This window comes from Podarcis vaucheri, assembly GCF_965113315.1.
Source record: "Podarcis vaucheri genome assembly, chromosome: 11".
NCBI classification, from domain to species: Eukaryota; Metazoa; Chordata; class Lepidosauria; order Squamata; family Lacertidae; genus Podarcis; species Podarcis vaucheri.
This window is the reverse complement of record NC_138749.1, coordinates 32,147,640-32,161,881: the sequence shown is the minus strand read 5'-3', so window position 1 is coordinate 32,161,881 and position 14,242 is coordinate 32,147,640. Positions and strand designations below refer to the sequence as shown.

The window sequence follows — 14,242 nt, the reverse complement described above, 5'->3', positions numbered from 1 at the left end:
GCTGTTTGAAGACAACGGAGGATGGCTTGAGATTTCTTACCATGATCATCGCCCACAATTTATAAACTACACTATCTATGTTTCCATGCTCATGAAAACAGTTGGCTACTCATCATCTCCTGATTTCACCCAGAGCTTACATCCTTTCCCCTTAGTGAAGACTGCTTTTATTTTACATGCCAGAGAAGAGAGGCATTGACATGACACATAACCATGTTGTCTGTAACTCTCACATGATCTTATTGTTGTAATGTTACCAGAACAGTATAGGAACAGGAAGATAGGAGAAATCAGTAACATGTTTCCCTTACTGTAAAAGACAGACCTAAACAGTGAACCACAGTATGGCCTGGTATCAGTGAGGTGTAAGGAGATTCAAAGAAATGCTGGCCATCAAAAGAGCAGTGCTATCAAGCAAGACCTAATAGTGGCTGATTGCCTACAAAGGAAGAAGTGGCTACAGTCCATGCTTTCATGGACATTTCTCATGTCCTGACTGAAAGGAGTGCAAGAGACTCTCTTCCCTCGCAATTTGATTGGCTGGAAGTATCATGTTGACCAAAGTAATGCATTCCAACTCCAGCCATTTTAATCGTGTTGCCAGCGAAGTATGTGCTAAAATAATTATCCCACACTTGTTTAATAAAGAATGCTTCTCCAAATCACTGTGTAGGCATTAGAAGTTCCCTCTACTACCGGCAAGACCTCGTCTTCTGAAATAGTCCATTCTCCTTTGGCCTGCCATCTTACTTGCATCACGTGCTCTTAATATAGCATTTCACATCATTACTGCCACAGCTGAAGCCAAAAGTTGTTAGCCACCATGCCAGGCAGAGCAATGAATCATACTGGGCCAATAAAAGAAAAATTACTACTGTATTGAAGTAAGTGTCTACAGACTTATATGCAGGGTATAGTGACTTGCTGTATAGAAGTATCAGAGGGTTGAGAATTTTGCATACTTCCTGATCAGTGATGGTGGAAAAAAACTGTCTCCAGAGGATCAAACTGCATGTTGTTTGCTACACAGCTGTGCCTTTAAGGGCAAAGGTTTCCAGGGTGGAAGCCTGATCCAGATTGGGGCCCTGCCATGTGGGTTGAGAGCATTAGCCCATTGCTCCCACCATGCACCTGTAATTTGCATTGTGGGGAAAATTCATCTGCTTTAATGGGATCTTATTTCTGAAAGAGATTGCAAGGCCAGGACTAGGGCTATGGGGGGGGGGCAGTCCCCCAACCCACCATGCTAGAGTCCCTATCTTCCTGCATGTGGTAAAAAACAACAAAACTCTGCCCTTCAAGGCATAGGCTGTATTGTGTAGTTTGACCCTCTGAACAACTCCAGACTTTTTGTATCAGGAGAAGAAGGAAGAAGATCAGTGGCAGGTAATGGTATTGTTGTGTGATCTGCTGAGTCCAGAATAGTACGAGAGAGAAGGAAGTCGATTTCTCCTCAGTAAACAAAAGGAGTGCCTGACTAGGTAGAGACTGTCAGTGGAGGTTTCATACCTGGCTTGCTGAATAGCCTCTACCCATTCTTCCCCATCTGCTTCCTCTTCGCAACGGAGCTCAAGTGGCTTCTGTCCTTCATGACCAAAGAGGACGGTAAAATAGTACTGTGAATCATAAAAGAAAGTCTTTTAATGTAATAAATACATACAACAGTGCTTGAGCTATAAACATTTAGTTATATTGTTAAATAAATAACTCGGAAAACCTAACCAACACAAACAACTGAGCACTGGTTCAGGATTAAAACATTATAAATTAAGATCATAGGAAGAGGCCTATTGGATCAGATGAAAGGCCTACCTCAGGGGTCTGCAACCCGCGGCTCCGGAGCCGCATGTGGCTCTTTTACACCTTTGCCGCGGCTCCAGGGCGGATACTAGCGAGGGGAGGAGGCGCATTGTGCGCCCCGACACTCCTCACTGTGGCGGGCGCTGTACTGGCTGTGACGTCGCATGGGGGCGGTGCGTGCGTTAGTCACGCACCGTCCCGACTTCACCTTCCCACCCACTGTCAGATCGTGGCTCCGGAGATATATTTGTTTTAAATGTCGCAATGGTTTTGCGGCTCCCAGTTGTTGTTTTTTCTTCGGAAACGGGTCCAAGTGGCTCTTTTTGTCTTAAAGGTTGCAGACCCCTGGCCTACCTAGTTGAGCCTTCTGTCTCTTACAATGTCCAGTCAGATGCCTTTGGGCAGCCCCCAAGCAGGGCATGGGGGGAAGAGTCCTCTCTTCTGTTGTTTCTCAGCAGCTGGTATTCAAAGGCATAGTGCCTCTGATCATTGGGAGGTAGCTATCAAGATGAGTAGTCAGTGATCTGACTTGTCCTCCATGAATTTGCCTAATCATATTTTTAAAGCTACAGAAGTTGGTGGCCATCATCACATCTTGTGGTGACTAATTCCAAAAGCCGTGTGAGTTAGTACTTCTTTTTGTCTGCCCTGAAATCTTCTACCACTCACCTTCATGGCATCCTAATATTATGAGAAATGGTAACAACTTCTCTATCCAGTTTCTTATAGCACATATAATTTTATAAGCCACTATCGTGTGTCCACTCCTTCCTTGCCTTTCTCCACCCCCCAAACTGTGGTGGCTCCCAGATTGTCAAATTCCTTCTCCACAGAAGTACATTTGTCCTTGGTGCTATAAATATTTAAGTGAATTTTTAAAAACCCATTTATTCTGGTCCACCTTCTCTTAAATAAGGCATTTAAAATTTTCTTTTAACTTTTAGAGAACTCTCTTAGATTGTATAGCTCTTTTTCTGCTAAGATTTATGTTGTCTTACATGCTTTAACTGGCCATTGTTTTAAAGTTATAGATACTGCCTCTGTAATTTGAAAACTCTGTTTTATGATGTGTAAGTTGCCTTCCCAAAAAAGGCAACCTATATACATTACTAAACAAATAAAACAAACAAACTTCACCAGCATCTCTCATTGCTATTAATCACATCAAGCATAAAGGCAGGAAGATTATTTTCGAACAGCGACTGTCCTTCTTGATGCATCATGGTTTCCCAGAAAAATCTAAAAACTACTAAACTAAAAAAAAAATGTTTTGTAACAGGCTGTCAGCTTTGAGGTTACATGCAAGCTGGTGTGGGTAAAAGTGGAACATAAGCACCAGCAGGTTTATGCTTAGAATAGATATGCTCTTCATATGCAACTGTCTTGGTGTTACTGCCTTTATATTATTACATTTTAATGAACATCAGAGACACTATGTACCAATTAGACACTGTGAATGAACTGTATTAAAATGAAGCGATTCATGTGTATCTGAAATTATTATTTCCTAAATTATGATAAAAGGGTGCTTAACTAGCATATCTCAAAGTGAATAAAAAAAGGGCATATATTGTCATTATAATGCTAAAAGGTGAACCCCAAATGAATCGTGCATGCCAACCTTGACGACAAAATTCACCCCACTATGAAACCATCTTTCATTAACCTAATTGCTTTCTGACAGTCACGGATGATAAGCTGATGTTCCTTCTATGGGAACTAATGACCAAAACGCTGTTTCTCTCCTGCCTTTGAAACATAACAAGCTATGGCTAGTGAGAAATGCAGAGATATGGTGTTATGGCAGTGAACAGCTGTTTTTCGGATAGAGTGGCAAACAGATCTGAAAGTTAACTAAAGGTGAAACACTTTGAGACACACTTGTTTCCTTTAGAAAGCATGATGCAGTCTTAGTAGTTGTGTACATAAAACAAATATTACAATGATACCATCTTAAGTCTCCAATGATCTCTTATGCAATCCAAACTAAACCTGAAATCATCAGCACTCAAGAAAGTGTGGGGAAGGGAGCAGGGGAAGAAAGAATGAAAATATTATAAAATATTTATAAATATGTACAAACTAGATATCCTAGTTTAAAACAAACACTTAGTTTAAGAAGTCAGCTTCATAACTCATGGTTTGAAGTTGGCTTGTCTAAAATAATTGGACTGTTTAGAAAGAAACAATGATCTTGTATAAAGTTTGGTTTGTGAATTACATGGTTAACTTGCTTCCTAGAGTCAACCTTGGCTGGCGGATAACCACTTCAGCATGTGGTCTGCAAAAGGGATTACGTAAAAAGTGTACTTTTTAATGTTGGCTGGTTTGTGGTTTGATTTATACAACAACAACAACAACAACAACAACAACAACAACAACAACAAGAAGAGATAGCTCAAGGTCACAGTTAAAGAGGTACTTGCAAAGGCAAAGTCTTGGAGTTTCTCAGGAGAAAGTGAAGATCAGACCTGAGGTGGTACATTGAAAACCAGAAAGAGCTGCTAACCAACATAAGATTCTAAGGATTCTGACATTTGCTTAACAGAATTTTAGCTCATAGGAACCGTTTTGGATAGGATCAGCTAGATGCATATTCTTATTTTCATTTTTTTTTTACTGTATGCATGTAACTATTCAGATGTAGAAACCTTTTTCCTAAGAACAATCCTCCCCACTTTAGTTTTATGAACCAAGTTTAAAAGATTACTAATCACAAGGTGTAACCAAAAACAAACTCAGGAAACCCTAAAAGTGACGCTCCAGGTTCCACAAAAATGTGGCTTAATCATGAATTGCCATTATGCTTGGCCACTGTGAGAACAAGATGCTGGACCAGATGGGACATTGGCCTGATCCAGCAGGCTATATGCATGTATATAAAATACTGTCACGTCTAACTGTATTTCTTTAAGAAAAGCATTGCCTACTGTCTCACTACTGCTAGATTCTACTATATGTTGAATCTTTATCTGATTTTAGTACTTATCTACCATTGCAGCTGTCAAATTATCAAAAAACCTGTTACCCAAAAAACTCTCATGCACTGATGTAAAACAAATACACCTAATTTGCTTTTGGAGTTGAAAGTTATGTGCGTAAATCAATCAGGAATGATTAAAAGAAAGATTTAAAATGAACACAGCATTCTCGCTATGATTATTGAAAGGTAGAAATCAATTACAAAAAAAATTGTACTAATAAAACCTTTCATAACCACAAGATCAGCTTAAGTCAGTAATTTCCAAACATATTATTACTACTAAGGGGATCCACCAACTTATGAAATTCATCAGTCTACTACTGACTGAGAAGTGAAACTCTCTTAGGATTTTCTTGTGCAGCAAACTGTCAATATGTGCTATTTTTTACTCGCACACAAAGCCTCTTGGTTTCACCATTTGAGAATTAATAAAATTCCCACAACACTGAGTTAGACTGCCATAAAAATGATTTAGTATGTGGTACGAAATATTTACAGCACTAAGGACAGATTCACATCTTCAGCTACTGATTTTCACTCGCAAAACATGCCTCTAATTACAAGATAGGTACAAACAATATAGGAATGCGTGTTCTACTTATAGTATAAGAGCCCATAACATGTTTGCTGCCCTGCAAGTGATGTCATGTCTAAACACTGCAACAGATGAGCTTTTTGCATACACATTCTATAAATGAGTCTTCCAGGTAAGGAATCTGGGTGGCTACTGTTGGAGATAGAGAGATGGTTTGGAAGTAGAAGTTAACCCTGACAAGTATTGTATTGAATATGCTTGCTCTCCCCTCCCCCTTCCTCCTGTAGTACAGTATGGACTTGAGGAGGAGATCAAGAACCTAGTCCAACCCCCGGCAATGCTGGAATCTCAAAATGTGGTTCCCCATCCAATTTGAAACCATACTGGACCCTGCTTAGCTTTGCAAATGTGCTATCAGTTTTGTTGCTGCACTAGAAGGGAACAGACATAACTCTGTAGAACTGTGTCTAGAGAGTGAGTCAGACCTAAAGTAAAAACAGTTCCAATTTTGTTGTGGGTGGCAGGAGAGAAGATTTCCCTAAGATAATTTGGAACAAGTAACACAGAAACCACTCACATTCCCGCCCCGAGGTATGTAGCTAGTTCCAATAAATCCTTCAAAAGTGTAATTACAGCTTCATTATTACTGTTATTAATTCAATTTATACCCTATCCTTCATGCTGCCCAGTGTGGCAGATACAGCAATGATAAGACATTAAAAGCAGCAACCAAAAACATACTTAAAGAAGAAGTTAAAAACATTATACCAGTGTCTTTCAGTCATCAAATGTCTGGGGAATGTTTTTCCTGGTAAAGAATAAGGGAGACAGATGCACTTCACTAGGCAGGGGAGTCTACAAACAGAAAAGGCCCTATCATGGCTCCATACCAAGCAGGCAGGGCTCAGTGGAGACAACACCAACAAGGCCTCACCTGCCGGGTGATGTTGAGCACGGCACTCTTTTAGGAACTGGGGTCCCAAGCCATTTAGGGTTTTACATGCTAGTACTAATACATTGCTAGTACTAATACATGCTAGTACTAATACATTGCATGCTAGTACTAATACATGCTAGTACTAATACAGCAGTCACGAAATTAAAAGACGCCTGCTCCTTGGGAGAAAGGCGATGGCAAACCTAGACAACATCTTAAAAAGCAGAGACATCACCTTGCCAACAAAGGTCCGTATAGTAAAAGCCATGGTTTTCCCAGTAGTGATGTATGGAAGTGAGAGCTGGACCATAAAGAAGGCTGATCGCCGAAGAATTGATGCTTTTGAATTATGGTGCTGGAGGAGACTCTTGAGAGTCCCATGGACTGCAAGAAGATCAAACCTCTCCATTCTGAAGGAAATCAGCCCTGAGTGCTCACTGGAAGGACAGATCGTGAAGCTGAGGCTCCAATACTTTGGCCACCTCATGAGAAGAGAGGACTCCCTGGAAAAGATCCTGATGTTGGGAAAGATGGAGGGCACAAGGAGAAGGGGACGACAGAGAATGAGATGGTTGGATGGTGTTCTTGAATCTACTAGCATGAGTTTGATCAAACTGCGGGAGGCAGTGGAAGACAGAAGTGCCTGGCGTGCTCTGGTCCATGGGGTCACGAAGAGTCGGACACGACTAAACGACTAAACAACAACAACAACAACTAATACATTGAATTTGGCCCAGTAGCTCAATGGCCGCAAGTGCAGTCCTTTCAGGACTGCTGACACAGAGTCCCATCAGGCCCATTAGGTAAAGGTAAAGGTATCCCTGCCCGTACGGGCCAGTCGTGTCCGACTCTAGGGGTGCGTGCTCATCTCGCTCTATAGGCCGTGAGCCGGTGCCGTCCGAAGACACTTCCGGGTCACGTGGCCAGTGTGACGAAGCTGCAGCTGGCGAGCCAGAACCAGCACAGCACACGGAAACGCCGTTTACCTTCCCGCTATAAAGCGGTCCCTATTTATCTACTTGCACTTAAGAGAGCCCATTAAGAGGACCATTTGGATCCCTTCCAATCGGGATTCAGGCCTCACCATGGGACTGAAACTGCCTTGGTCGCGCTGGTTGATGATCTCCGGCGAGCTAGGGACAAAGGTGAGAGTTGTTTCCTGGTTCTGCTGGATCTCTCAGCGGCCTTTGATACAATCGACCATAACATCCTTCTGGACCGTCTAGAGGGGCTGGGAGCTGGGGGCACTGTTATACAGTGGTTTCACTCCTTCCTCCTGGGCTGTGTTCAGAAAGTGGTGTGGGGGATGAGTGTTCAGACCCTTGAGCCCTCACTTGTGGGGTGCCTCAGGGTTCCGTCCTCTCCCCCATGCTATTTAACATCTATATGAAGCCGCTGGGAGAGATCATCAGGGGGGGTTGGACTGGACACATCAATATGCAGATGATACCCAGCTCTACCTCTCTTTCAAATCAGAACCAGTGAAGGCGGCGAAGGTCCTGTGTGAGTGCCTGGAGGCGGTTGGAGAATGGTTGGCGGCTAATGGATTGAAGTTGAATCCTGACAAGACAGAAGTACTGTTTTGGGGGGTCAGGGGGCGGGCTGGTGTGGAGGACTCCCTGGTCCTGAATAGGGTAACTGTGCCCCTGAAGGACCAGGTGCGCAGCCTGGGAGTCATTTTGGACTCACAGCTGTCCATGGAGGCGCAGGTCAATTCTGTATCCAGGGCAGCTGTCTACCAACTCCACCTGGTACGCAGGCTGAGACCCTACCTGCCTGCGGACTGTCTCGCCAGAGTGGTGCATGCTCTGGTTATCTCCCGCTTGGACTACTGCAATGCGCTCCACGTGGGGCTACCTTTGAAGGTGACTCGGAAACTACAACTAATCGAGAATGCGGCAGCTAGACTGGTGACTGGGGGCAGCCGCCGAGACCACATAACACCAGTCTTGAAAGACCTACATTGGCTCCCAGTACGTTTCCGAGCACAATTCAAAGTGCTGGTGTTGACCTTTAAAGCCCTAAACGGCCTCGGCCCAGTATACCTGAAGGAGTGTCTCCACCCCCATCGTTCTGCCCGGACACTGAGGTCCAGCACCGAGGGCCTTCTGCCGGTTCCCTCATTGCGAGAAGCAAAGCTACAGGGAACCAGGCAGAGGGCCTTCTCGGTAGTGGCGCCCGCCCTGTGGAACGCCCTCCCATCAGATGTCAAAGCGATAAATAACTACCTGACATTTAGAAGACATCTTAAGGGAAGTTTTTAATCTGTGATATTTTACTGTATTTTGGTTTCTATGGAAGCCGCCCAGAGTGGCTGGGGAAACCCAGCCGGATGGGCGGGGTACAAATAATAAATTATTATTATTATTATTATTATTATTATTATTAGGGTAGCTCTATTATCAAGAAATTGGCCTCACTGTTATTGGTAAGAATGCATAGGATAACAACCTTACAATAGGAAGAATGGCGGAATTATGTTTAAGATGATGAACTAAGAAAGGAAAAACCTAATTAACTGTATTTTCAAAACAATATAAAGTAATAACTGATATCTAGTATGAACAGTAAAAAACAAATATATGGATGAACTTACAATTGCACTAATATTGTCTTATCTAAAAATCACCATGGGAATAGTTGTCACTTGTTTGACAAATTATTCAAGTACTCTCCTAATGGAGACACATTTTGAAAAGGTACATGAGAGCTAGAAAATGCTAGGGAGATATTCTGAGAGGTGTTTTGTTTCTATTAGTCCTCAGGGTCCCCCCCACCCATTTGATGGATGCATTGCCATAAATATAAGTTTAAGACAGATGATTCATATTTTTCAAGATTTTTACACAATCAATGCTGTACTTTTTCTACTAGCTGCTTCAAGCAGTGCCAAAAAGGTGGGTAAAATGAGCAATTTCATGCCTCTACACAATTACTGGGAGTTAGAAGGAAGTCAGAAAAACAGTTTGTGTAAGAGGCAGCCTCCACTCCACACCAGGGTCAGCCCAAGGGCAAAGAGCAAGATGGCATCACTTCCATCACCACCACCAGTTTGTACTACACAGTAAGCCAAGCCATGGTTTACTGGGACTGCGCAAATGTGTGGGCTCACAGTAAGCCATAGTTTGGCTTACCGTGTCATGTAAACCAGGCCATTGTCAGGAAGTTATTTCCAATTGTAATTTGAACATGTTTGTATCGGTCCCACTCTGGACCAAAAGAAATTAAATTTGTCCAGTCATCTATGTGACATACCTGTTCTTTGAAATTAGTCATGTCCTTATGAAATTAAAAATGAATATATCCAGATTTAGATTATGTTTTATTGCACTGACCTAAAATAAACTGAGCATATGATTACTCACATTCTAAATACAAATTCTGCATTTTGCAAAGGAGTAGAAAAAACCTTATGCAAAGGCCATGAAGAAAAGTTTGAGCATATTAATTTAGAATTTCCCATTGATTTTTTTTTTGTACAGAAAACTTCAGGCAAAACAACAAATAAAAGAATCAACACTATTCACTTCGGCGTATTCTTACTGTGTGTCTAACTGGATCTTTAGCAGCTATTCACAAGAGAAAAGGCATACAGGTTGAAGTTTGGTCATAAAATGTATTTAAATATGGGCTTGCCTTCCAGTTGGGCAGTGTGTTGACCTCATATGGCTACAGAGTAATACTTTCAACCTTTAATTTCTGCAATTTTATTTATGATCTTTAAATGATCAAACATCATGTACAGCAGCATTCAACCCTGGGAAAACCTTGTGGCACTTTTCAAAATCTTAGCGTGATTTCTTCCATCTAACTAGTGAATTGGTTTCCTGATGATATTAGTAGTTGTATACAGAAATGCATCCTCCAGTATTACATAATAATCATGTGCTTCCAAATACCAGCTGCCTAGGGAGCTCTGCATGATCTAGCACCCTGCTGCCATTCCTTAGCTTCTCCTGCTCCATGCAAGCTGTGCTGGAAGGGAAGGTTTGCTTGTTTAAGCCATAAAACTGGTTTATGCATCAGGATGTGTACACAAAAATTCTGTGGTTCTTTAACATCTGTTAAAATCCTATCCTTTTATTTGACACTGGTAATATCAACCATACCCTTATGTTATTGTCATCTGTTTCAAAACTGAAAAAGCCAGCTTGTATTTCTTTGTCTTACCTTTTTATATTTCAGCCTATGATCTGCTTCATAATACTGTAATCTTAAGTCAATAAACCATGATTTATTGACTGAAGAAGAAGCTGTGTGGCTACATATACTCTCCTCACTTCTAGCTTCAGTGCTAGACGTTTCCCATGACGTCTGAAACAGGAATCACTGGTTTAATAGCTGCTTACAAACCAGAAGATTATCAATTATAAAGCAGTGATGAAGTCAGTTTAGCAGTTTGGATGTCACAGGAAACTATGGTTTAATAAGGATTGAAGGGTGCAAGCAAGTGCATGTGTAAGAGAGGGACATGGAAGGAGCTTGCACTTGGGGCCAATCAACCACGAGAACAAAATTGTCCTTGTGGGTGCAACATGAATGATATAAATTTATATTCTGAATTGATTACCTACAATCTATAATATATCTGAATCATTATGGATCCTATCAAAAGAATGTGAAATTTTAGCGTTGTTTTCCCTTTCTAACAATGGTCCTTGCAAATGTCAAATTAATTATTTGTACAAACATGTCATGAATCCAATTACTTTCTCAATATACAGTCACTCAAAGTAACATCGTCTTAACTAACTTCAGTTTGCCAATTAAATGTGAGAAGGGGAATTTCATCATAATTGGCAAAACACCATATGGAACACGAGTGTCCAGCTCCTATGGGGAAGGGGAAGAGACACAACAAAGTTTTAATTAAATCTACACAGAGCATGCCGCACTTGGCAACAGAGGGATCATCATGGAACCCACATAGAGGTCTTTCCCCTTCTTCCAGCCCCTCAGCGCATGCAGCTGGGCATGCATGCAGCCAACTAGCTATTAACATGATTGCTCACTTCCTTGGCCAAGTGGAGGGGCCAAGCTAGTTAGGAATATGGCTTGCATTAATAGGCTGGTCATTCCCAATAACACTAGGATGCAGTGCCTGTCCATATAGCTATCTGCACACATTGTGGGTGAGGGATGGGAGGAGGGTCCCATTATGCCATATGTCAGGGGTGATGAACCTGTAGCCCTCCAGTTGTTGGAGGACTACAACTCCCATCAAAAGCATTGACCATGCTGGCTAGGGCAGATGGGATATGGGATTCCAACAAGATATTGGGGGAGGGGGGCACAGGTTCTCCACCCTTGTCCTGCTACACTTGCTGTGGACTGAACTAAAGCCTTTAATCTTTATGGATGGAAGAGTGTTTCTCACTATAACATCCTCAAATCTGCCCCAATTGGTTTAATAATTCTGTCAAGTTTAAAAACTCTTAACATAAATGATTCTATTATGTTATAATGAAATAAAGCAAATATTTTACTATATGCTAAATGTTAACCAGCAGCATAACTGCACCTGCACAGAGTGCACTGATACATCTGGTAAGAATTTATAGCATTTTCATTATATTACCATTTCGAAAGTAATTTTGTAAATGTACAATAACAGTAAATAAATGCACTCAAACGGGAATCTCACACTGGGAAATATGCCACAGCCATAACATTTTACATCAGGAACAAGAACTGAAAGTCAAGTATGCTGTAAAACTAGGAAACCTATAATTGCTATGATTTTAAAGGATAGGACGTGCTCAAATTCCAATTACTGTTTAATGGTAAACAGAATTCTTTTCAGAGTATAAAGATAAACCAAACTTTTATGTCTTTGAATCCCTGAAAAGTAATCTTGTAATGCAAGCTTCCACCAAATACTACCATTAAAAGCATATAAAGACCAACATATTTTGACCTAGGAAACTGGGTTCATGGCTAAGCTGAAAAGTGTGACACTCACATACATTCTTTCAGCACATCCAATGACCCCCCTTTCTGTCTTGGATCAAATGCAGTTGGGACTATAGGGTTATATCCACACTCCCCAAAGGCACACCCTCTGTGCTTACTCCAGTTAATTTTCTTCATTTATATCCCACCTGCCTTCCCATAATATAATTCAATATGGCATCCACAGGGTGACCAGGTGGCCTCCTATCCATGCATTGCTGGACCTAGACCAGCTGAACTTTTGCTGGGTGACAGCTTCATGTTCTTCTACACCATGCCCTGGGAATGAACAGCTTTATGATGGTGATGATGGTTTAATATTGCTCCAGTATTATTCCTGTCATTTCTTATTCCACTTTGCTCCCTCAGCTTCCTTTAGTATCTGGTTATTTCCTCTCATTCTTCTGCTTCTTTTTCCATCAGGATTTTCTTTTCTCCCTGAATTACCAATTCTTTGCAAACCTAAGTGGTCAATTCTTGAAGCCACCATCTCCCCTGGACTTAAAATTGTAGGATTTCCGCCATCATAATAATCATTATTATTATATTTGTACCCCACCCATCTGACTGGGTTGCCCCAGCCACTCTAGGCGGCTTCCAACATATATAAAAACATAACAAAACATTAAATATTTTAAAAAACTTTCCTATACAGGGCTGTCTTCAGATGTCTTCTAAAAGTTGTATAGTTACTTATCTCTTTGACATCTGATGGGAGGGCGTTCCACAAGGTGGGCGCCACTACCCAGAAGGCCCTCTGCCTGGTTCCCTGTAACTCCACTTCTTGCAGTGAGGGATAGATCTCAGTGTCCGGGCTGAATGATGGGGGTGGAGACACTCCTTCAGGTATATAGGGCCGAGGTCCTTTAGGGCTTTAAAGGTCAACAACAACACTTTGATTTGTGCTCGGAATCGTACTGAGATTCAATGTAGGTCTTTCAAGGCCAGTGTTACATGGTCCTGGCAGTTGCTCCCAGCTATTCCTATTTACTATTGGCTGGGTGCCGGTGCTTTTTAATAGCAGAAATCAACAGGGTTTGTTTTTTTAAGCTATTGCTGTATCTCCACACTTGAAAAAGCTTCATTTCTTGAATTCTGAGTACAAATACAGTGGTGCCTCGTAAGACGAAATTAATTCGTTCCGCAAGTTTTTTCTTCTTGCGAGTTTTTCGTCTTGCGAAGCACGGTTTCCCATAGGAATGCACTGAAAATCAATCAATGCGTTCCTATGGAAACCGCCTTCAGACCAGGTCCGGGGACAGTCTGTCCCCCGACCTCTTCTGAAGGCTGGGGGGGGGGACAAGGGCTTTTCTTCCCACTGCCAGCCTTCAGAAGGCTGTTCTGAAGGCTGGCGGTGGGAAGAAAAGCCCTTCTCCCCACCTCCCGCCCTGCAAGCTCCGGGGACAGGAGGGCTTTGCTGCCGACCGCCAGCATTTTAAAAGCCTCCGCTGTCCCGGGGCGATTTTAAAATGCTGGTGGGCGGCAGCGAAGCCTCCGCTGTCCCAGGGCGATTTTAAAATGCTGGCGGGCGGCAGCGAAGGGTTCGCTGCCACCCGCCAGCATTTTAAGATCGCCTGGGACAGCGGAGAAGTCTCCGCTGTCCCGGGAAGGCAGGCGGGGGGGCAAAGACTTTTGCCCCCCGCCGGCCTTCAGAAGAGGTCCAGGACCTCTTCTGAAGGCCGGCTGTGGGCGAAAGTCTTTGCTCCCGACCGCCAGCAATTTAAAAGAGGTCCCCGGAGATTTCCCTATGGGCTTTCTTCTTGCAAAGCAAGCCCATAGGGAAATTCGTCTTGCGGAACGACTCAAAAACGGAAAACTCTTTCGTCTTGCGAGTTTTTCATTTTGCGAGGCGTTCGTCTTGCGAGGCACCACTGTAGTGCCTCTATGAAGCATAAATCTGGCCTCCATGAACACTCCCTAGGTTGCTGGGAGTGTTGGGGACTACTGTGTAAGAACATAGGAGGAGCCTGCTGGATCAGGCCAATGGCTCATCTAGTCCACCATCCTGTTCTCACACTGGCCAACAAGATGCCTG

General features: G+C 42.5%; 1 protein-coding gene and 1 long non-coding RNA gene across 5 annotated transcripts in view; both read right to left on the bottom strand.

Annotated features, from left to right (window-relative positions):
* Positions 1-14,242, bottom strand: part of RASGRF2 (Ras protein specific guanine nucleotide releasing factor 2) — a 93,329-nt gene that overhangs the window by 62,185 nt on the left and 16,902 nt on the right. For all 4 annotated transcript variants that reach the window (XM_082191879.1, XM_082191877.1, XM_082191876.1 and 1 more), the window contains exon 2: positions 1,510-1,616. Coding sequence is in view for 3 of the 4 variants with exons in the window: in XM_082191877.1 (XP_082048003.1) it covers positions 1,510-1,616 (107 nt within the window). In the remaining variant the exon portion in view is untranslated. The remainder of the gene's footprint in view (positions 1-1,509; positions 1,617-14,242) is intronic.
* On the bottom strand, positions 1,627-2,714 carry LOC309514759. Its single transcript, XR_014212179.1, has 3 exons — positions 2,470-2,714; positions 2,155-2,432; positions 1,627-1,812 (listed from the first exon to the last, which is right to left on the bottom strand). It is a non-coding gene; the product is annotated as an uncharacterized lncRNA (long non-coding RNA).